This window comes from Nematolebias whitei, chromosome 8 (assembly GCF_014905685.2).
Source record: "Nematolebias whitei isolate Nwh7 chromosome 8, NemWhi1, whole genome shotgun sequence".
In the NCBI taxonomy this organism is placed as follows: domain Eukaryota; kingdom Metazoa; phylum Chordata; class Actinopteri; order Cyprinodontiformes; family Rivulidae; genus Nematolebias; species Nematolebias whitei.
The window spans coordinates 28435281-28460261 of NC_056505.1; the positions used below are offsets into that span (position 1 = coordinate 28435281).

At 40.1% G+C, this 24981-nt stretch overlaps 1 protein-coding gene across 1 annotated transcript; it reads right to left on the bottom strand.

The window, feature by feature from the left end:
* Positions 1 to 472: 472 nt before the first annotated feature.
* On the bottom strand, positions 473 to 24628 carry trpm6 (transient receptor potential cation channel, subfamily M, member 6). The gene is made up of 41 exons (XM_037680685.1): positions 24560 to 24628; positions 24437 to 24516; positions 24165 to 24203; positions 21312 to 21501; positions 20782 to 20995; positions 20423 to 20547; positions 20125 to 20296; positions 19155 to 19329; positions 18179 to 18302; positions 18032 to 18104; positions 17761 to 17861; positions 17545 to 17679; positions 16948 to 17001; positions 15572 to 15706; positions 15349 to 15462; positions 14570 to 14841; positions 13189 to 13417; positions 12363 to 12515; positions 12129 to 12284; positions 11884 to 12012; positions 9707 to 9958; positions 9464 to 9638; positions 8865 to 8979; positions 8580 to 8776; positions 8363 to 8495; positions 7239 to 7644; positions 6756 to 7088; positions 6440 to 6686; positions 5425 to 5513; positions 5159 to 5261; positions 4935 to 4981; positions 4735 to 4799; positions 4636 to 4661; positions 4487 to 4537; positions 3166 to 3231; positions 2720 to 3018; positions 1984 to 2066; positions 1686 to 1891; positions 1547 to 1598; positions 1283 to 1395; positions 473 to 555 (listed from the first exon to the last, which is right to left on the bottom strand). The coding sequence occupies exons 1-41, from the start codon at positions 24626 to 24628 to the stop codon at positions 473 to 475; spliced, it is 5880 nt and encodes a 1959-aa protein (XP_037536613.1).
* Positions 24629 to 24981: the final 353 nt, after the last annotated feature.

Genomic DNA, 24981 nt, shown 5'->3' on the forward strand with positions numbered 1-24981 from the left:
ACTGTAACATTTTGAATAAACCATCCATGCATGGATTGTTTATTCAAAATGTTACAGTATTTAAATTTAAATTGTTTATTTAAGGAGGGAGATTGGGAGTAACAGGTGATGAGTGTGAGCTTGGCACGTCACAACAAAGTTTACTGAACTTAAACTGAACTTGAACTTGGACTACTGTACACAATAATTCTCTAAACATAAAGACAAAAAAAAAATGCCATTTAGTTTTCTTTAAAGTCTTAAAATAACCAAATACTCCAACTTTATTCAATTTAAGAATTTATTAGAAACTTTAGTTAAAATCAGTAATTATAAAAACCTTTTAAAGTCAGTTTTCTGATGACAAATATATCTCATCTCCCTGTTTACACTGTAAACAAATAAGGATTTGGAGTATTTTACAAAAAAAAAACATCTTTGTCTGAAAAAACATATTTTTCCCTACTTCCCTGGTCAAAGGGTACATCCCGGTTTAAACGTTCTCTTGTTCTTCTTTCTCCGACGTCAACTCTTCCTCACTGCTGCTCTCACAGCTGCCCAAACGCCTCCTTAAATCTAAACAACAGAAACATCCGTTAGCGACGTGTCACTCCAATAACACAGTCATTATCACAAGAAAGAGAATACTGACAGGCCTGGGAGGAAGTCTGTGCATCCTGCATGAATAATTTGGTTTGATTTGTTAGAGGAATCTTGGAGAGGACACAAGGAAAAATGAAAAAGAAAACACAACGCACCTTTGAAATATCAAAACAACTGTGTCTGAATGTTTGCGCTCGTGTGTTTGTTTGCTGGGGCTTGTTTGTTTCTGAGCACAGTTTCTTTCCGCACGGTTATCCTCTAGATGCCGGTATCGTGTCTACCCAGAGACATTAATTAATAGCTAATCAAAGCTAATGTCTCAGCAGCACATTGCCAGCACAAAGACATGATTAATACGTAATCAAAGGCCGCGCAGCACAACGCACAAAGCAGGGCCCACCCCCATGCCTCAAACTCTACTGTTGTTACAGAAATAAATGAAGATTCGTTGCTTAATTAGCTGGCTGTTGGTGTGTGCTGTCTTCATTTGAAGTTGTCGGGGATTTCTCTCAGAGCCAAGTTGGCCTCCTGAGTGACGACACAGAGGTGACATACAAATACGTGCTTTATGCTTTAATTCCATGGCAAGAAAACCATAAAATTAATTAGATGAAGATATTTTTCCCAAAATAAATACATTTCACTAATAAACACACGTTTCCTGACTGGTGACTCTCCTGTACAAACACTGGTTTTGTACCTTTTAGTCCCAGTCTGTGACAGCAGAAGTTGCAGGAGTGTTTCTGCAGGAACCCACTGATGGCAGCGTCTCCGAGGTTATCAGGACCAAAAAGCATATCATTTCTGCCTCCGCTGGAAGAAAGTAAAAAAAAAAGAAAAGAAAAAGTGAGTGAGTGTAAAGTATAAAAACTGTCTTTAGCTTATATTTAAAAAATGGTGGTCCCGAAAAGACTAAATGATGGAGCTTTTGAAAACCAGATGAGAGCAAACATTGCTACTATACCTTTGGTCGTCTGCCATAATGACTGTTGGATCAGTCAGTTCCTCCCCAACTCCTGACAAATACAAAATAAATAAATATACAGATTAAAAAATAAAAAAAAACGGTACGCTACAAACACACGAATGGTAAACAGGTTTGCCTTGGATATCAAGCAGCAGCAGCTCTCTGCGGGAGTACTCGTAGGTCCAGTGGGAGAACGCCAGCAGCATGTCCTCCAGTGAACAGCAGGGGGTGATCTCTTCTCCTGTGTTGTTGTTGTATTTCCTGAACACACCCGTTAAGTTTCTCTCAATAGTCAACCACTGGCCATTAGAGTGCCAAAGAACCAGCGATACATCCAGAAATCTGGTAGAAAGCAAAGAAAGCGATAACACGGCACAGATATGCACAAGTGTATACACATACAGTGAACACCGTACAGAATCAAACACACACACCTTGGAGAGTGGTGCAGATCATCAGGTTTAATCTGGTTAAACACTTGCATCATCCTCTGAGCTGCTCTTTGCTGCTGGATCTCCTTTAAGATGTCAAACACGTCAATCAAAGTGAGGAGGCAATAAAAAACTCATGCTTAAGAACATTTACAATTAGAACTCAGTGTTTTTAACTCCTATCAGTCAGAGTATATATTATGGTAAACTGCACTCAATGCTTTCTTCCTCTGATCAGTAGTGACTATCGTTTAATTAGTGGACATCAACAAGACTGAAAATGAGTGACATAAAAAGTGGATATTAAAAATCTTTTTGTTAAGTTAGGCTTAAGAACCAAAATATCTAGAGGAGGACCTTTTGATTGTAGACACTAACAGGTTCGAACAGCTCAGCTGATTTAAAACAAGATGCATAATTTGCAACATGTTCTCTGGCTGGAAAAAAAGCCAGTGATTTAAATATTTAATATTGGAAGTGGTCAAACTCCAAAGAAGTTGTTTGGAGTTGTGAAAATGTATTCTGCTAGGGGCCTGATCTATGTTCTGTTATTCTCCAAATTAAAATCACTCTGATCACTGCAGGCAAAATACTCACTTCTCATAAGTATTCTACATAAGCACACTTAAAAGAACAAATTCTCTTTTAGGTGAAACTTTCCTATAAACTGTATGAGAAATTATGATCTATTCAATGATTCTTTGCTTGAATACACTTTGAATTGTTTTGCAAGTCTCACCCTTAAACAAAGCTGCAGAGCTGTGCTCCCATGAAAGTGTCTCTGCCAAGCACGAACCACCTCCGGCTTAAAAGCTTTGACCACGTACAGCATTCCAGGCTTTAGCACGTCCTGTTCTGCCCAGGTGCATAACGTCCTGCAGCCTTGCCGGAGACCCCCATCCAGAGAACCCTCCTCACTGGAGAGCAGCTGCAGTATGGCAGAGTGGCCTCGGGAGGACCAGGACGAGACAGAACGAGGCTCAGGGTCTGTGTCAGAGGTTACGTCCTCCAGAGTGTAGACACTCACTTCTTCACCTCCTGAAGACAATGAAAAAACTCTGAATGAAGTGCATGAACAGAGAGCAAAGGAAAAGGAAAATCAAGCACACATTAAAAATAGAAATATATGTAAATTGAACAACACTTAAGAAGAAATAAAGTGAATATAATACAAATTAAAGTTACCAAACATGGAAACAGGAGTGAAGGGGATCGTGTGAGCCAGTCTCATCAGATTGTTTCTCTCCATAGCTTAAAATGAAACAAAGACACTATCAAAACTACAAAAATACTGAGTAGCTTTCAAAGATACAGTATTTTAGGACCGAGTGTACCCTATGCTCAAAGTGGACTGCTACTCACTAGTATGCAGTACCACTTCTCATATACCAGTGGGTATGAATGATTGGTTGGCTGTAGCACCAATATGGCGGATTAATAAAAATTACAACACCCAGAGAAAAGCGGTACAAGACATATGTATGGTAAATGGACTACTGTATATGTATTTATATAGCGCCTTTCTATCTTATGACGATACTCAAAGCTCCTTACACTACAATCTGTGCCCTCATTTACCCATTCATACAGCACTCTACTATAAATATACAAAGACTAATCAGAGCGTTATCACATCCATACACCGATGGAACACATTGGAGGCAATGAGGGGTTCAGTGTCTTGCCCAGGGACACTTCGGCATGTGTCCCCAACAGAATTTTGAATAAAGTAGATGCCATTTCCTGCATTCTGGTGTATTTTACAAACATTTAAAACATTTTTTGCTTCAAACACTCTGCACAACAAACAGCTTCATGAGCTGAGATCGTCGTCTGTTTTATCAGTTCGGTGATAGCTCCTGCAGTGATTCACACATCAGATTGTTCACAAAAGCACAGGAACTTATGCCTAGTGCAAAATTTTTAATTAGATTTTTGCGTTTTATAAAATATTACCCATGACTTCGAACTTTTAGGGGCAGAGATTTTTTTTTTGAGCAGAAGCAAAAATGTGAAGTGACAGCTCTGATGCGATATTAGGAAGCTTGTTAAAATTATAGTTTTATTTAGTTATAGTTTTATAGTCAATCTTTGTCAGGTGGGTTGAAAAATATGCCGTGTAATCCTTCAAAATGCACAGATACGGCTGCGCAGTGCGCACCTCCACCTGTCTGCTCCAGACCACGTAGCTGAACTGCTTTGTTCTTCACCAGCAATGTAGAACTGATCTGCGCATGCACCTAGCACAAACTGAAACTAAGCACTTGTGTATGTCGACCTGCGTCAAGAGTGCGTCATAGACTGACGTGGTAGAAAGAATCTTGTGATTTTTCAAAATAAAACTTTTTTCCACCTTCTGTACGGCCCGGTACCCATTGACCCATGGACCGGTACCCGGGGGTTGAGGACCACTGCCGTAGATGATATTGGCATTAGGGGGAGAGTACAGACACCGTGTCCATGACACATCCATTTAGAAAGGCCTATTGTTTCTTCATGTAAATACCTGAAAAGTGTGGGTACAAGTTGTCACTAGGCTGGAAGGAGGAGCTCTTGACTGCAGCAAACAAAACAAAACAACAACAAAAAAAGTAAATCTCAACAAAATCCACATGAAGCCCTTTTAAAGGATTTGCTTTGGAAGTTCATAAATACCTTCAGGTGAAGGACCACACTGTAACCTACAACAGAACAAATAGTAAACATGATAATAAAGTATTTTTAAATTCACGAGGAGAACCAAATGACACTTACGAGGATCTGCGACTCATGTTTTTGGCCCAGCTGTTCCACGCTGAATGAGTGGGGCTCCACATATCCTGAGGGCCAATTCAAAAACATTTTGACCAATATCACTGATGCGTAGCTTTTCTGCTACTTTAATTGTGTTTTTTCTATTATTAGTGTTTATTAGTGTCACCACTTTAAATTCGCAATATGTAGCAAGAAGTTACCTGATGAGAAGACATTTGTTTCTGCGTCAAATCTGAGGACTCAAAATCTGAAACGATATTAATATTATTAATCATTAAACCTTTAAAACTAAACCCTAAACTGAGGTTAAGTAGGTTATTGTTAATTATACTGTTTAAAAAATGAGAAGCACTGCATTGACTCCTCCACTTTCTTTTTAACTGGTGATTTTTACAAACATTGTAAATCTAAACAAAGTCCTTACTGAGCTGACTGAGGCTGGTTGAAGCTGACCAACATGTAGCTTCTCCAAAAAACATTCTGCGTTTTTTCCACGAGGCATTCGACAGGTTGGACTGTACAGCAATCTATTTTCCATAAGAGGGAAAAGATTGGAAAAAGGTGTACAATATTGAAAAAGAGAAAAGTATAAAGTCAGTTTTAATGGTTTTAATGGATCAATGGTCACTGATATTTTCTTTAAGTTACAAATAAAGTTAAATATTATCCACACGTTTTGTTTCATATTACCATATCGGTAGAGCTCTCTTTTATCTTCACCATCTTCCTTTTGCCTCTGCTGTTCAAGACTGAAGTAAAGTCAGAAAACTTGGCCCACTCTGCGGAAACAAAGAAACGAGCAATCTCTTGAAGAAGGCAAACACGCAACAACAACAAAATCCTGTACACAAAAAGGAGGAGAGAGAGAGAAGAGAGGACTCCAAGTTGATGTTCCCTGATTTCTTTCTGTCGGGCAACAGGCTGAATGTCAGTGACGAATGTAAATACTTGAGGTACTATGTGACTGCAGACCTGTCAGATCATGACAGACATTTACAGACAACGTTGTATGTTCTATAGACAAGCTAACATGCTGATCCGTAGGTTTGGAATGTGCTCAACATTAATTAAGATCCAACTCTTTAAGGCCTACTGCACTCCTATGTATACCGCTCACCTGTGGAGACGTTATAAAAGGAGCAGTATGTATAGACTAAGTGTGGCATATAATGATGGCATGCGGATGCTGCTGAGGGTACCTCGATGGAGCAGTGCGAGCCAAATGTATGTTGATACAGGCGTGCCTACCTGCCCTGCGGTGCTGCGTAACCTCGTGTGTAGGTTGTCTGAATCTGAAAACTGTATCGTCACTACACTGACCAACCCTGGACTAAGCTCTGTGCGATACTTTTCAACTTTATGGACTCAGTGGTGTTTGAGCCTCTATAGAAAAGCTTTTTAGCTTCATGTTCTTGTTGTTCTGTTTTTTATATGGATCATATATTGTGTCTGAAATAAAATAAATGATGATGATGATAAGGATTAGTTTTTTGTAAGTGAGATTATGTTGAATATTTCTGAGTATCTTGCCACAGTTTTCACTCATTTCTAACTTTTATCAAAGACAGAATGGAAAAAATCAAAATCTGAACATCTGTTTCCAATAATTATACAACTAAAAGGAATTGGCTTTGATGCTTGGTGCAAAAGAAAAAACAAGTTGATACAAGGAAATTAGCTGCACTGGATAACGTGATAGAGATACCTTGTCTTCTGCTGCAATGCAGAGATGTATCATCCCTAAAGGCCCTCCTGCTATACTGACAGTCTTCGTTTATTGGTTCATCAAGAGATGAAAATGAATCCTTCTTTGGACTGAGGGGTGCTCCAGAGAAAGCCATATTCTCCATGCTGGATGACAATGAGCGGCAGAAGCCAAAACGACGGTCTCTAGGCATATACGCCCACCTTGGAGAGAACGTGGGCCTTCTCCAATGGCTCGAATACTTCGACTGAAAGAAGATTGATTAAAACATCACACATGTCAGAAACAGAAAAACACTGTCAAAAGCTTCACATACTTCGATATCAGAAAGCTGTTCCGCTGACATTTCCTTTTCATTCTCTTCTTTTTCAGCATCCTCTTCTTCTCTTTCCTCCATGGACAACTCCTTCTGACTTGCGTATAAATATGGGTCAAATGTCCAGGGTCTATTGTGTGGAAATCCAAACCCTTTGGGGGAAAGAGGAGACCCACAGAGGGATGATTCACAGGACTCAGAGGGCATCTGATTCCTCACAGCGGAGTTATGAACATCGCCGCCGTAAAACTGAGAAAAGAAAACGTGTGAAGCACGTCTGGAGCCGTTCAACCAATTCTCACTGGAATGTTCAAGAGCAGAACACGACGAGTCCTACAAAAAATACAAATAAAAACATGTTCATCAACTGAACTAACTGTTGAAATCATAATGGGGCACTTTATAAGTTTAGCTTGTTTTCCCTCAAATGTTATAACAGGTTAGAATCACTGCAGGTTTTATGAAATTACAGAAAAAAAGCACCTCGTGTGCAGTTTCCTGTCCAGCCTCTGACTGCTCGTGCTTCTCTTCCTTGCCTCCTCTCCTCACCGTCAGAGCAGAGCACTTCAGCAATGAAGGTGGGGTGCTTTTACAAGTTTTCATCACCATGCGCCGCAAATTAGACCCCTCAGAGTCTGTCCCACTTCTGTGAAGGTAGGTCCAGCTATGAGGGAGGGTACGATGAGACGCTGTCACAAGCTGACACTGAGCCAGACGGGCCTCTTCCTGACAAAGGTTGTCTGAAGCAGAGAGCAGAGTCAAGGTGTCCACAGCCAGCGCAGAAAGGTCCTGGAGTTGACCCAACTGAGAGTCTAACTCGGTCAGGCTGTGCTGAATAAAGTTGACCTTCTCTGAGACCTCTTCCACCATCGCACACATCTCCTTTGCTCTAGAGAAACAAACAAAAAAACTTTATACTGCTGAAGCCTGTTTATGTCCCCTTTAACAATGTTACACACGTTAGAAAAAGGTATGACTGCTATTTTAAAGTCTCAGAATATCTAATTGATTCTGATCTTTTACAGTTCTTTGTGACACACACAAAAGAGACAGTTCTGTCAAGAAAACAAAAAAGAACTGTGTTAGTAGGACACCGATGTAGCCTTAATGCTATATATAGTATGCTGTACAGCAATTGCACGCCTACTCATCAAAGTAGGAGTCATAAGAGTTATTTAAAAAATCTTCACTAATCTGCAATTTATTTCAAAAAGTCTGATTTTTTTAGTGCAAACATTTTGCCAATCGTTGGTCGTCTGTCACCTTCCAGGCTTTGCCCTCCATTTTGTTCGTTATCAAATAATCATAACAAAGGAAAGCATAAAAGAAAGTCATTTTGGATATTAAATTAAAAAAATTACGTACTGCGTTTAACATTGTAAATAAACTTTTGGTCCTTTCGCTAACGGCTACAACTATGTGTTAAATCAGTTCCCAGACACCTTCGTTCAGACCAAAATATGATCATCTTTAGCTTTTAACAGAATCTCTTGTAGCTGCCAGTATTTTCTGTCCATTTATAAAATCAACTGAAACAAAAGTGGAAAATCGAAAGAAGAAGCTAACAAGTGAGATTTTGCACGGCGTGATGCAGTAATCAAGCAAACCTCTCAGCTGTGGCTCCGATTCTGTTCAGCTGACTGCTGTGGACGTCTTCATTCTTCTCATGAAAGTAGACCTCCACACATTTCTCCTCAAACTCGTACAACTTCTTTCGATCCTCGTGGCCCAGATAGAGCTCTGGTGAAACAGACGTAGTAACATTAGAGGGTTGTCAGATGAGAACGAATAACAACTGCTCGTCTTTTACACTGTGGTACCCACTGAGGCCAGAGCCTGTTTCCTCCCTCTCAGCATCTTGTCTGAATCTCCCATAGATGCCTCCCACGGCAAGAGCCACGTGACTGAAAAGAATCAGAGGAGGAGGCAGCCATGGCCTTTCTTGGTACGTCATTATGTAGCGATAACGGTTGTACCTCCACAGCTTGTTAGATATCGATGCCATGTCAAAGTAAATGTTGCTGTCAAGACGAAGGTAACAACAGTTTAAATAGCCCTCTGTTTACAAAATAAATCTGTATGACTGTTTTTCTTAATAAACAAGCTTACTTGAAGAATGCAATGAGAATGTTGACCATGATGATATACTGGAAAAACATATAGACAGCCTGAAGAAACGGTGTGATAAAAGACGCAGGAGGACATGGAGCACCATTGTCACATGCTGTTAACACACAAATGCTCAACTGGTAGTTCTCCGTGACTTTAAGTTAGCACATACACAGCAAAAAGATCCAAAGATTGTTTCTGAATCAAAAAAATTTACCTCATCTACAAGTCATTATTGTTGTAACATCAAACTGAAGAATACGTTTTATTGTAAAAAACCCTCCCCAGATGTTTTCAGAACTGTGGATGTTTTCTCGTTCATCACACGAGGCCGTCAGAGATGACTAAATTAATAAAATGACCTAAGAGCATCTGGTGGGAGATAAGAAAAATACTAGGATCTGGGGAATTAAAACCACTTTTTCTATAATCAAGTATTCTATAATAAAAAATATTAGACCAATTGTCTATAAAACATCTAAATTGTGCAAAATTACCTTAAATTTTGGATGCTAAATGTTGTTGTAAATAAAATTAAAAAAATAAAAATCAGGTTTATTTTGTTACCCTGATGGCTGCATTTTTACTAAATCACCTACCATCTATCTCTCCTGCATAGACCTCTCCAAAGATCATCCAGTAGGGTTGGAAGACTATATCTCGAGCTAGGCTCCATGATGGCTCCTCATCCGGTGACAAGATGGCTTTTCTGGACACGCCAAAGCTCAGCAACACAATCGCCATCATCACCACGATGAAGAACATATTGCTGGTCTGGACACAGAAGAGAGAGGCATGACTGAGTGCACACTTCTCCACCATCTTGAAGAGACTCTACTCACCATCTTAGTGATCATAGTGAGGTAAGGACCTGCATGCTGATTGACAGCCAGAAGATCCAGCACCTTGATAATCCAGAAAATGATGTCCAGACAGTAAATGATGCGTCCTGCGGTTCGGTAGGGATCAGCGAACGAACGCATCAAGAGCCCAAACAGGAAAAGTGTGATGGCGATGAAGTCTGATACGTTCCAGTACTCTGAGAACCAAATCTTCAGCTTCTGACTCAGTTTCCTTGGCTCAGACATTAATATCTAAGAAAGAATCGGTTTATATACATATACAATTTATAGAATTATATGAAACAAGAAATCATCACATTTTATATTCTCTAACTGTTTGTATTTGTAATTACTTCTATCTTAACACGTATTTTTTGTCTTTCCTCCTATAGAAAGTACACCTGGACCTGTCATTCTGTGTCCGTTCCTCCTTCCTGTCCTCTCAAACCCAGCCGATCGAAGCAGATGGCTGCTCGTCCTGAGCCTGGTTCTGCTGGTTTCTTCCTGTTAAAAGGGAGTTTTTCCTTTCCACTGTTGCCTTTGTGCTTGCTCAGGATGGGAGACTGCGACGAAGTGAAGATTCAACACAATCTGCTGGCTTCCTTATTTTACTAATTGGCCTTTTTATGCATGTGAATGTTTTTGTTCAGTGTCCTGAGACAACTTCTGTTGTAACTTGGCGATATATAAATAAACTGAATTGCATTATAGTTGCTTACATACAGGGGCGGGCTGAAGTCAAAATTCAGCCCGGGAGATTGCTTTGGAGAAGTCTTTTTATCCGATCGCATGACGGATATTTTTTTTTTTTCAACAATCAAAACTACTGTTTATGTTTGTATGTATTCAATGATACAAATAAAAATGCAACACAGTTCATAAAAGTTTATTAAACAAGCAGCTTATCATAAAAGTCAACGCAAATATTAAGGAACAAAAAACAACCTGCAAAGGTATACAGACCTATAACATCATAACTTCACCCCCCCAAAAAAGGAGACTGTCAGAACTTCAACCATTAACAACGTGAGCAGTACACTGGTCTCTGCAACTCTGGCTATAACTGCGTTGTTGTCTAAAGTCATCAGGACCTCTTTCTCTCCTCTTTTATCTCCATTTCCTTCTCCCCTCATCTGTCCCTTCCTTCTCCTCCTCCTCCTCCTCACTCCTGGCATTATCTTGTCCCTCTGCATCAACTCCTCCACTGACAATGGCCTTTTCAGCTAGTAATAACCATAACAGCAATAATGATACATTTTAGAGCACTTTTGCAAATAATTTGGTTTTATAACACAAATACAACAAAAGAAAAGTGCAACACAAACAGACACACACACGGTAAATGAATTACTGACTGCAATGTATTTTTCTTGGGCTGGTAAAAATAGCTCTATATTAATATAGAAACAACAGGAAAACAGACTCTTTCCTGAAATATGTTTTCTTTTGCAATAAATAAACGTGCCTTTTTCTGGTCAGTCGGTGTGGATTGATTTTAATTTTAGTTGATAAAGCAGATTAAAGATTTATGTACCCTACATATGGAGTTGGCATGTAGTGTGTTTGGGTTTCTGGATGTGTTCAGGGCTCACAGAACGTTAAAGGAAGCCCATCATATTGTTGCACCAGTCTGGGATGGATGATAGGTCCATGTAGACACTGCTTGCTAACCTGCTGTCTCCATGCTGCTCAGTCCTGTTATCACTGTCCTGGCTGACTTTAGTCACGCTCACTTTGCACCCCCCCACCCCCCCCACACACACACACACCCAAATGTCTGGTATTTTAGTGCATTTGGCTGCATCTTGCACTAACTTTTCCTTTTCTTTTTCCTTAGTTTTCTGCTGCACCCATCTCTTTATCCTTTCTTTTAGCATGTTTTCTTCCCGCGCTCCTTTCTTTCTTTGTCAAATTGGGAGGGGCTGCTTGCATGTGACGTTTGACTCCCACCAGCGGCCACAAGGGCTGCTGCGCAGCAGCGTTTACAAGAAAAACGTACCGATCACTACTGGTTGGTTCGGCCTGGAACTGACTGGTCATTCGGGAATCCTCCCAGACCTCCTTATGGCCAGCCCGCCACTGCTTACATATTTCACTTAAACCCATATGCCAGTTCGCCAAAATAACTAAATAATAACTAAATAATGAAAATGTGAAAATAAAATAAAACCTCTCACCTCTCTGGTTTTCTCAAGTGCAGTGGATCCAATGTAAACAATGACCAGCCACTCCTGAACACTTGGCTGATCTGCCATCTTCACCAAGACAACATAAGAGAATACCATCAAAAAGGCCAAGTAGGACATCTAAAATCGAGAGAGGAAGAAAATGGAGAAACAGCAACACACACCTTAAATAAAACGTATCTTGTTTAACTGAAGAAAATACTTTTCACTAACTATAAAAGGTGCATTCCACCTACCGTGTGAAACCAGAACTTGACAACAGGGGCAGAGTAAAACTCATAAACTCTTGTGATCCGGGACAGCCAGTGCATAGACATGGAGGACAAAGTTTCTGAAACAGGACCACGGTGTTTATCCTGGAAAGAGAGACCTCGCTCTGTATCTGGAAGATCCTGTGGCAGAAAGAAAAGACAATAAAACAGAAGGCCAGACATGAGAAGTGCAACACAAAACTAAGAACGGCACTTTACAACGTGATCAAATCCCTCAGTAGCTGGTGCAGGTTTAACAGACTCGAGTCCAAACAGCATCGCCTCATGGTTCTGTGGTACATGGCACATTTCAGCTTTGCTTTTAAACTCCAGCAGCAAGACGGCAGGAGGCAGAAGAAGGCTCAAAATTATCTGAAGCATAAAAATCACAAAATCATTTTCTGTTCCACTCTTTAACAACAAAAAAACACAACCTGTCATCAGTTGTTGAACAGACAATGGTCAATTAAACAATGCCAGCTTATTGCTCAACTATTCTGTAGGATATACTTGGTTAAAAATTATTTTGTGCACAATTTTGAAAAACCTTTTGCATAATGAGACAGCATTTTACAACACATTTGCTGTTTTGAAGTCAACCTTAGTAACACAAAAGTTCAAAGCCATAATACTAGTTATTAAGTGTAAATGCTCTTTGCAGATCACCCCAACATAACTGTTACATGTTTTTTTTTAAAACTGAATCAAAGTGTATTTGTCTCTAAGGAGGTACTTACTGAGGTTCAAACACATAAAAATCCCTCAAACCGGCTCAAATTTCACCATTTAACTTTTTTTTTTTAAGATTTCCAGGTTAGCATACCTCTGAACCCTTTAGCATGCACCTGACCTTTGATTGGGTTTAACAGTGAATACCCATTGTTCACATTTCTGGCTAACACACCAATCATATTTCACCCCATGTTGGGGGTTGCAACAAGTACTGAAGCTGGTAATATTTATAGCCTGTATAGATCTAAAACCTTTCTATCACATCATCAAGATGAATGCAACATAAACATTTGACATTTTCTATATTACTGACCTTTAAAAATGAGTTTTTTCTCATGTTGAGAGGACCAGTCCAGAGATCTGTGAGCAGAGTCTGCGTGCAGGAGTGTGAGACAAACGGTCTGTGGCACGAGGAGACGGCCAGCTGCAGACAGGTGAAGTGGCTCCATGCTTCCATCTCAGAGGTTAACAGTTTCATGGCCATTTGCTCGTTCTGCTGAAATGCACAGTCCAATACATCCACTGCCAGCTGACCAAACTCACTGACACACGACACACAGAGAAAGAAATGAAGAGGGTTTTTACAGGAACAATCACATTAAGTCAAGATTATGTCAGAAATAAAAAATGTTGAATTAAAAAAGAAATACTTGACAAAAACTAGCCACAAATAAAAAGGCAAAACATAGACAAAAATATATCATATAAAATGATCATTTCAAATAATAATACTGTATAAAAAATAATTGCTAATTCCATGGACAGAGTTTGCTTTTTGACATATATTTGGGTTTTAGATTAAAGAGGATGAAGTGATTGCTTTTACAAAAAGTAATGAGACACTTGTACAAACACCTCGTGAATCCCTTGTTTTTATGGCAGTAAAGAAACCCTAAACCATAACACTTTCACCTCCATGTGCAGTGGCTGGTGTCAGGTGTTTTACCTGATGATGTGTCTGTATTCTACTCAAATCATATCCATTGCCATTGCTGCTAAGCAAAGGTTTGATTCTTTTGTTCAATTCAGAATAAATACATGCCTCATCTGCAGGCCAAACTGCAACTTCCTTACTTGTAAACATGTAGTTAAGCGTTTATTCCTGCTATTTTCAGGCTCAGACTGGATGGTGAACAAACCTGGATAAATTGGCAACTTGTGAAAATCTTTGCAATATAATTTTTTATAACATTAGAATATTTTGTTTCAAATATCAGCCTTACTATTTAGGAAGTGATAACCATGAACCAAAAACTTAAAAGACTACAAAGGAGATTAAAATTAGACAGGTCCACCTATTAATCTAGAGCTTCAAATCATTTAGGCTTATTTTGTAAGCCCTCCATCCATTTTCTTTCACTTGTTCCAGAGTTGGGTCACATGGGCAGCAGCTTGAGTAGGGAGGCCCAGACATCTCTTTCCAGTCAGCTCTCTGGGAGGACTCCAACACATTTCCATTTTGTAAGCGCTGCGTTTTATTTCATGAAACTAAAGATTAACTTAATATAGTGCTGTACATGCATTTGCCATCTAACTAACTTTATTTCTTATCCTAATTATGTAACTGATTTTCTGCCATTTGTTTAGTATTTCACTATTATTTAAGGTCACCGTCTCAAAGACAAATAGTGTTTTGTCAAATATGATGCAAAAAGAAAATTATTTTATGGGATGTGTTTTTCCAAGTTACTCACAGAGAAAAGGCCTTGAATCGTTCTGCCATGATGTCATCCATGTTGCTGTGGCGTGCCTCAAAGGCCATGGAGCGATAAAGCTTACAGGCCACAACAGCCCGTGCCAAAGCTTCCTCTCCATGTTGCCACAGGAACAGCGCCATCTGCTGACGTTGTTGAAGAACTGCCCACACAAACAGGTCGTTGAAGTTGAAAGGACATGGCAGCAGAGGACCACCAAAGTCTGGACTCGGTGCCATCTTGTGACTGTTCACAGCTGGCACACTTTGCTCCTGAATGGACAATCAGAGGGAAAAAACAACATAAAAATTAAGGCTTAGAGAAGTCTGCAAATCTTTTTTTTTCTTCGTAGTTCAGCTGCTCCCTTCTTCAGGGACCACAGCGAACTAAGTCGCACAAAGACTTGGTAATTGTTTTTACGCTGGATGCCCTTCCTGACACAACCACATACCACCGAGCTACCACAGCCCTCTGTGTGGAGCAGGGAGAAGCCATCTAGGGTGCACAGGGGAGATGGTGGGGGTTAAGGGCCTTGCTCAAGGGCCCAAAGGCTGAGAGTGGGGCAAATGAGGGTGGTGGCTTCACCTTTCCCACCCACATTTTGATGTTGTAGGTACAGGAAGTCGAACCAACGACCTTCCGATTACAGGCACACCTTCTTTAACCTCTGCGCCACCACTCCCCCCATTCAAATAAAACAATGTATACTTTAAAAATTAAATGTTTATGTTTTCAAGACTTTTTTTCCCTCCAAATAGATAAATGATGACATCTACAACCTTGGATTTGTAGGGCTGAGCTGTTCTAAAGAAATGTAGATCTTGGAGGCTTCTGCTCTTCTTTGTGCTCAGTCTTTGTTTGGAAAAAAAGCTCGAGCTCTCCCACCGACCCTCCTACAAACAAAAAGGAAACATTTCAGAGAACACTTCACAGCCAAGCATTTAGCAGGATGTCAAAACAAAGTGTCAAAAACTCAGCTGAGTACTAAATATTTGAGCTCACTTTGTTCTGCAGGCGGCTGTAGGCAGCTCTGAAGTTTTTCCGTGTGTAGGTGCTTTGATAAGCTCCGCCTATAAGGTATTCGATCGCCATACCCATGTCAATGAGCGAAACACGGTATCCAAGGGGAAGAGATGTCTACATGCACAAATACAGTAAATATACATGTGAATATGGCCACTAATAACATAAATATCTCCAGTTTTAGCTTCTCTCCATTGGCTTCCTGTCAAATTCAGATTTGAATTCAAAATCTTACTTCTAACCTACAAAGCTCTCAACAACCTAGCTCCATTTTATATTACAGATCTTATTGTTCAGACTGCAGGCTTACTTGTGGTTTCTAGAGTTTCCAAAAGCAGAATGGGAGGAAGATCTTTCAGTTATCAGTCTCCTCTCTTGTGGAACCAACTTCCAGTTTCTGTCCGTGAGGCTGACACATTGTCCAGTTTTAAGTTTAGGCTCAAGTCTTTCCTTTTTGATCAATCCTATAGTTAGGGTCGGCTTGGGTTTCCTAAGTTATTGTTTAGTTATGCTGCTATAGACAGACTGCTGGAGGAAACTAACAACATCTCCTCACTCTACTGCAGCCTTTACCCATGTGACTGTTCATGTTAGTGTTTCTTTGTCTTTCTCCCCAAAGAAACTACATCTGGACCAGCCATTTTGTGTTTGTCTGTGTCTCGTTCCTGTCCTTTATTTCTCTGGTCAGACAAGTCAAATGGCCGCCCATCCTTATATAGATAAGTGAACTGGACTGCATTGAAGTAAATTTAATTCAATATGCTGTTAGTATTTTTATTTAGACTCACTCTGTTTTTTTTTTTATATATACTCAGAGACGGATTATAATGAAATTATGAACTGGTTCTGACAGGTTTAAACGAGGCCAGCAACTCTAAAAAGAGTCTCCCAGGAATTCAATATTCGTCAAGGAATTTAGTTTTTTTATTTGTTTGTTATTTTCTTATATTGACTCACTGCATCACGTAGAAAGGTTTTTTCCTGCACTGTATCATTTTTCCTGACAAGTCAGACCACATAAGATCCATGAGATCACACTTAGTCCGCCATCCGGCCCCTTATCCACGTGATAGGCTGTGCTCCCCTCTACGAAGGAGGAGTCTAGGCCCTATATATTTGTAATGCCATGTGACATCCAGCCCTTCCGATCCAGGATCTCGCGTCGTGTATCGGAGGCCAGCGCTGTAATTGGTAAAACTGAATTCACAATTTCCTTGATTTATTGAGATAGTGTGAGGTACTATTTCTGAGGGAGGTCCAAACCGGGTGCCTCCAGAGCTGGAGGTGGGCCTGGGGTCTGGGATAAGACACACACTGACCAGCAACGATGCTAATAAAATGTGAAATCTGCTGACCTGTTTAGCATCCTCGACAAGGTGGTGCAGAAACCGTTGAGTCTGACCCTGGTGCTGGAGAAAAAATATTTGCATTGTTTTACTCAAAAAAGACAGGGAAAAGGGGGAAAAAGATAAATCAAAATGAAATAAAACAAAAATCAACTGCACATTTCACACTAGCAAGTGCACATTGTACAGATAGCAGAAGCTCTGTGGACATGAACATGTTTCTGGAAGGCACTTAAAATCTGAGAGCTGTAAATTATTCAGACTATAAGACATAAAAAGATAAAGGCAGCGTGGAGAAAGCCCAGTGTGAATTTTTGGCAAAAAAGCTTTTTGATTTCAAAAGCATACAAAAAAAAAATCAACTGGGAAAACGTTCTGGATGCAGATGACCACAAAACACATCTTGATGCGAAACACTTACAGAACATTACTCTGATATAAATCAAAGTTAATATTTTAAAATGTGTACTTTAAGAGAACCAAGTAAAAAGACTGAATTTCCTCTATTTGTTTACCACTGAGGGAGATATGGGGGGGTGGGGGGTGTTGTGCATGAATAGAATAAACAATCAAAGGTGTATTAAAGTTATAAGTGAATATAATTACAGTGTTGTAGAGCTCCTCAAGGCGATCTACGGTGAGAAAGCAGCTCATCGTCAGGCCGTTATCGATCAGCAGTTTGACAAAACTGACACGGTCCATCACCAGAGAATCCAGCATGGCTTGTTCCAGGGACCCCACCTACATAAGGAACATTTTTGTGACTACAGTCAAAACGATGAAGAACAGCAGATAATTGCTGCGCAGCTCGGCCAGTCTCACCGGCCAGTGCTGCCCGTACACCAGGACGTCTTTCTGTGCGATGTCAGCCCGGTCCCAAGCCAGAGCCATACTCAGCTGCTCAGCTGGACTCGCCCTTGTTCCTGTTTATGTTTATTAATAATAATAATAATAATAACAATAATAATTACTCCATTGCTAGATTAACACACTTTTTTCCTAACCTAAAACTTTGTTGTTGGTTTCTGTTTTACTTTAATTGTTTGTTACACTCAACTGTTTTGTTAGGAAGGCAAAAAGACTAAACAAGTACCCTTAAGAGTAGAAGTTAAAATGGCTGCATCTGGTGCCGTCTGGTCCTCTGACTCAGAGTCAAAGATGGTTATCTGTTGGTTCAGAAATATTGAATAGTGTCTGTCTTTAAGCGCAACAAATGCTTCCTCTAACAGCATTTACTCACAGACGATCTGTGGTCCATACACTGCTGGAGGAGGCTGTAAAGGTTAGCGGCTTCGGTCCGTTCAACTCCCAGCACATCGCCAATTCTAACAAGAAAGTCCTCTTTGATGTCAGCGTCCAACTCCCTGGAAGCAGAGTTAGTATTCAAAGTCAAATTTTTACAAGTTAGGATCCTGCACCTTTGACTTATTTGGTAATTTAGCTTCCAGTTGGGTGCCATTTGTTAAGACTGACTAAATTTCTTCCTCCTGTAAAAACAAACTACTAAATACTCTTGGGTAAGATTGCAAACTCCTCCAACAATTCAATCTGGGGTCATAAACTAGTAGAATGGTGTGACAGTATATGTGAGGAATTAAAAAAATAATAATCAAGTTACTTTCTTAATTTATAACTGTACCATGTAAATATTTTTGTAAAAAAAAAAAATATATATATATATATACAACTGTGCCTCCATTTTTCACGTTACTCAACAAAAGTACTGCATACGGCATGTTATACACCTATCTACAAACTATTATATGGCAATACAGCAATCTACAGCAATGACTCAGAGAAGTAAATTCTTTTTTTTATAACATGTGACCTTGATTTGTGACTTTGACCTTGAAGCTGGGGTGATGAAAATTTATGTGACACTACGTCTAATGATGACACATATGTATATGAAGTTTTGTTAAATTATCTTGAGCAGATGAGGAGTTATGGGCGGGAGAAGAGAAAGTTTAAAGACGTACGGACGTACAGAAACTAAACCATAATTTGTCCCGCCTTCGATAATAAACCTGATCACATCGATGAAGTTGATAACATCTTAACTTCTACCTGACCAAGTTAAATTTATGACAATTCTTCCCATCCTTTTATACAAACACTATCAACCCACCATAAAATGATTGTTTAACTTCTGTTGCACAAAATGTGAATCCATATGATGTTCTTATGAAGATAAGCACTAACAGCTACCTTCATACCTGTTATTAGCAGTTTGCTTGTGTAAGAAGGCAAGCAGGTCTGCAGCTTTGCCTGATCCTTCAAACACAAACACAGGCACAGGGGGCACACTGCTGACATAGTCCAACACTGTTGAGACAATGGCAGGACCTCCCTCTACCACCACACACACCACAGGCACTCCTTGGTTCAGTCCTACAAAGAAAAGAGGAAATAATGAAACAACGTCTGGTGACAAGCAAGAATGCCATCTTTCAGTTAATGGATCAAGATGAAGTAACAAAAAAACATTAGAAATTAAATCAATGTAACTTCAAATAAACAAACAAAAAAAAGATAAATTATGCTGTCATTTTTAGTTACCAAAATTAAGACAAGTCTTATAATAGTTTCCCCCAAATAGATAACAAAAAGGATCAATGCATGTTTTTCATGTCAAAATTCCAGACATTTCTAGACATAAAATTTTATATTTTTTCGCTCAATTTTTGTCACGTCTGAGTTCAACTATTTACAGTATGTCTACAATAAATACTTATACAGTGGTCAGGCTTTACCATCTGTATGATCAAAACACAAAATACAGTAGTCCCTCGCTACTTTGGGGTTTATCACGGACTCGCTCTATCGCGGTTTTTCAAAATAAAAGTGGACATGACACACAATTGCCTGATTGATGGATGAGCCGCACGATCAAAATGAAATTTTTATTTAAAATAAATTATTTTAAATTATTTAGCGCCTGCTGCACATTTGAGGTAGGATTGTCAAGTTATGTGCAGTATATGTTTCCGAAAAAACACATTAAATTAACTTTTTTAAACAAGGAAAATACTAAAAGAAAGTTCCATGCATTTCCATACATTAGGACTGCACACAGATCGTTGTAAAACCTTCAAGCTGAAAGAAGTTGTTTGTATTTTTACAATGAACATAACATCAGATCTTTTGACTCCCTGTGCTTTCTGCACGTAATTTACACAGACTCACGAGGATGAATCTTCTGGAGCTGAATGTGTTTCTCTAGTTTCCTCCTGAGGCCTTGCTGACAGCCAGGTTTTCCCAGCGTCCCATCATCCACCAACAGAAAGTGGGAGTGGAAACCATTAAGACAGGCCTTTTTGCTCAAGGGGTTCCCCAGCGGCTGGTAAGGTCTGAAAACCTGAACCAAAGTCACACAAAGAAGCAACCGTCGTTGTAAAATAATGCACAGAGATCTAGCATGTTGGAAGCGTGTTATTTGGTGCTTTATTGGTAATAAAGCAAGAAACACAGTTTTAGTACTGACATCTCTGCCTATGAGGTCCGTGTTGTTGTCAATCATTCCCCACGGTGTGATGCCAATTGTGTTTCTCTTCCTCAGGTTGTGACCTCCAAATATTTTTACTGCATCACCTACATGCTTAGACACACCTAGAGGGCACGTAAAGACAGATGAAATGCACAGAAATTCAGACATGCCTAATAGATTTAAAAGGAAATCTGAACATAAAAGAACTTAAAAGATACTTTTCCAACATCATAGCATGCATAAATTTCCGTACAACTCAAATTAAATTGTATTACTTAATTATGCAGATGTACCTAAGTGGAAGATTTTAAGGAATCTTAATTCATGTAGATGAACTGAAGTTTTTCTATACGTACCTGTATTAATGCCATCAGTTAGAATCCATGCCCCTGTGCTAAGAGCAGCAGTGATCAGCCCCTTGCTAAAGGCCTGCTGAACTTTCGGAGGCAAGATAAAGTTGTCGGAGCCTCCCTGTACAGTCAGCAGCAGCTTGGGTCTCTCCATCTGCCATTCCCTCAGCATCAGTTGGAGTATCATCTCGGGCTTGGAGTCCACAGCCACCCGGACATACTGGAAGAACATGGCACTGTTTGAGACCTGTCTGTGAGCTTTTTACCCCCAAGCGTTGCTCATGTGATTGTTTTGTCACTATTGTAGATAGCATCTTTGCTTTCATATGTCTTGATAAAGTCTGCTTACATCACAGCAAAGTTTGTACAAGCATCAAAAGTTAGACGGCTGCCTTCACTCTGAGGAAATCACCTACTGTAACTTTGTTTTTGAGGAAATCGTTGCTAAGAAAAAAAAAAGAAATTCCTTGTAAATCAATCCAACATGTTTTTTCCTTTGAACAATTGACACACATGCAGCCAGTGAAGTCACAGACCTTGGCCCGACAGACACGTGTGGCTGTATCTTGAAAGTCGATGATCCCATAGGCGTTGGTGGGACTGGCCTTGGTATGGACTCCCATGGACCAGTTCTCTTCCATGCCATGTCCAGGGCCAGGATAGAGGGATATTGGAGGAACAGACTCCTGCCAGGAGTGCTCCCCGATCAGGCGGCCACAACAGCATCTAACCAACAGAAAGAAATCAATGGAGGGTTCAGATAATTTGATGGAGGGCTGCAACCACGATTTAATTTGTAAACAGATCGATGCCAGAACACAAATAGTGGGCTGTCCGGGGGGGTGGGGGGTGGAAGGAGCTTGCAGGTGCTCCTCCCCCCTTCAATTTTTGAATATTTTTGATGATATTTCCTGCATTTTGGTGTAGCCTGTTTTAACAGGTTGTTAAACATCTTTGTTTAACTTGTAAACACTTGATTAAATACTATTTTAGAGAGCAACAGCAGGTTGTGTGAATAGAGCTGCTTCGATTCTGTCAAGCATCCTACCCCCCCTTCATGTTTCTGAGCTGAACTCTTCTCTGCTGAATTCATTCCTGCTCGTTGTTGCTCCTGCTGCTCCAATCTCAATTACGACGGCCTTTTCAGTTGTCCAACTAAGGTAACTAATTCATCCATCCATTTATTTTATTTAAGTAAACTGGACTGTCTTCTTGACATTTTGATCGCTGTTAATTTGACAAATTAGCGTCGGTGTTTTGATCTGTGATTAATGTGAATAACACACATCAAACATTTCTCTTGTATTTTTTTACGGTAGTTAAGCTTTTTTTATTTATTATGTCTGAAACGTATGCGTGAGTTCACATCAGCAGTTGTGCGCGCTCAGAGCTGTCTGGAGATGCTACTGTGCGTAAGGTATGGCAACCCAAGTAGCCCATTAATAGCCACCTTTACCACATCTGCTATTAATGGGCCACTTGGCTTGCCATATTAATGAAGACACTTCATCCTCGCGGGACATGCTGTCCACGTCTCTGCTGGGCAGGAGCTGGTGCGCCTGCTGCAGATGTAATATCTACTCCACAGACTGGGCAACGTCTCCTCTCTTTGTATTTTTAATAAATAATCAAAATAAAAATGTGCTATGACTTTGGACTTTTACGGGCGGGAGATTTGAGTTGCCGGATCCGAGCAAACAGTTGCCGGAACGCACCCGGTCAAAATGAGAGTTCCCGGATTTTGTTCCAGCAGGATCCGGCTCAAACAAAGCACTGGCTGCAACACAAGTTCTGTTTGAGAAACATTGTACTAAAAAAAATTCATTCAGAGTTGAGCAGTCAGACATGTCAATAAAATACTTGTAGTCAGTTATTTAAGGTTTTTAAGGTTTTAGGCATACAAATATAATTTTAAAAATCATCAAATTATGACCTAAATTTGGAATTAGGTAAAAACTAACCCAAGCATCCATCCATTCATTTTCTTTTCCTGCTCCTTTAGTGGGATGCAAGTAACTGGTGCCTACATCCAACAGTCACCGTGTGAGACGTGGGCTGAACCCTGGACAGGATACAAGTCCACCACAGGGCCAAACAAGACAAACAGTCATTCCCACTTTCACACACACCTAGTGAAAATTTAGCCTTACGTGCATGTTTTGGGTCAGAGGGAGGATTCTGGAGTGCCTGGAGAAAACCCAGAGAACCTGCAAACTCCACACAGAAAGATCAGGAAACAAACCTGCAACCTTGTCACCGAGAGGCGGCAAACACTGCACTGCTGTGCCACCTTATAAATAACATATTTTACTTTTATTTATTTATTTAATTTCGAGTATTTTGGTGTTCCATAGAGCACAATTGCTGATGTGTCTGAACTCCTGCTACATTTCAGATATAACAAATAAAAAAAAGTTTATAGTAAAAAAAAAATTCACATTACTGGTACATCACGTTTCAAAACAACAGTGCTAATTTGTCAAAACAACTGCGATCAATAATGTCAAAAAGACAGTCCAATTTCATAAAATAGATGGATGGATTGTCCTTAGCAGGACAACCGAGAATTGAAGCCTTCAGGTTCTTCAAAAGGTGCCACTTCAGATTGGAGCAGGAGCAACAACCAGGACTGAATTCAGCAGAAAAGAGTTAAGCTCAGAACTGTGAAGTAAGGGGTGGGGGCTAGGACACCCGACAGAATCGGAGCTGCTCTATTCACACACAACCTGCTGTTGCTCTCTAAAATAGTAATTTAATCAAGTGTTTGTGAATGTAGATGTTCAACAACCTGTTAAAATACACCAAAATGCAGGAAATGACATCTGTTGTTCAAAATTTTTGGTGGGAGGACCCCCCCAGACCGCACCCCCCCCCCCCCCCCCCCCCGGGCGCTGTTCCAACATCAATCAGTTCACCAATTAAGCCCTGGGTGGGGGACACCTGGACACAAGTCCATCATAGATCCAAATGAGACAAAACAAACATTCAAACTCTCACTTAAACCTAGGGAGTTACTAATGAGCATAACATGCATGTTTTTGGTCTGTAGGGGGAAAACCCACACATGCATGGAGAGAACATGCAAACTCCACCCAGAAGGGGATTTAATCCAGCAACCTTCTCGTTGAGAGGCAACAGCTCCACCAATTGCGCCACTGTGCCGCCACTATCTCTGTAGTTATCTCATTAATATTCTACACAGTTAATCATTTGCTCATTTTGAAACTGCACTGGAATTACAACTGAGAATATGTGTGTGTGTGTGTGTGGGGGGGGGGTTAGTTAAAAAAAAGAGGGTGAGGAATTTTCACAACATTGAAGAAAAGACTTCAAGAGAGCAGTAGGGCAGTGTGTCCGTTTGACAATAATGAAAAATTCACAAGTAGTACCTGATCAGATTCTGGCATACTTGACAAACTGGAATACATCTGTAAGAAACAGGAAATCAAAAATGATCAAATAATTCGCATGTTGCCTGCTCTTGGAAGAGAAGCCCGACTGCCGGAAAGCACTGTTCTCAAAACAGTTTTATTTCCAGCCACTGCTTGTAATGTTACACTCTATAAATAAAGAAACAAAACAGTCTTCTAGGAATCATTAAAAAAAATTGCACTTCCGACAGTTTCTGGAAGCTCATCACTGCTATCAGATCCCAGTTTACCTGTGGAGGTCCCGAGAGGAGGGGATAAACTTTACGCACTCCCTTTGGAAGAAGGTTTCTTCAATCCAAGACTTTCCCGACTGAAATAAAAAAAGAAACAACGCAAATAAAAACAAGTCAAACCCTGGAATAGATAAGCATGGTAATCTCATCACTGCTGGCAAACGCATTCTTAACCAAAAACAGGCTCATGATTATAAAAATAAGAATAATTCAGTGACCTTCTCAGTAAAGCTCATTGTCGTACAGGCAGCGGTCTATGTACTAGATTTAAATTAGGTTAACGAGTGGTCCCTCCCCGTCACAGAAACTTTAACTGCACTCACACAAACACTGGAACGCTGAACCAAAGTCAGCCTCCGAGCAGTTTTTCTCAGCCAGATTTAACAATAGCCCGACTAAAGAAAGCTCTGTTTGCAGGAAACATACAAATATCCCCTTCCGGAGACTCCCCCCTTCCACATGGTTAGAGTCTGACTCCCACCCAGAATCCTAACCTCAATCCCAACCTCACAAGTTTCCGAGTGTAACTGGTGTAGCTCACA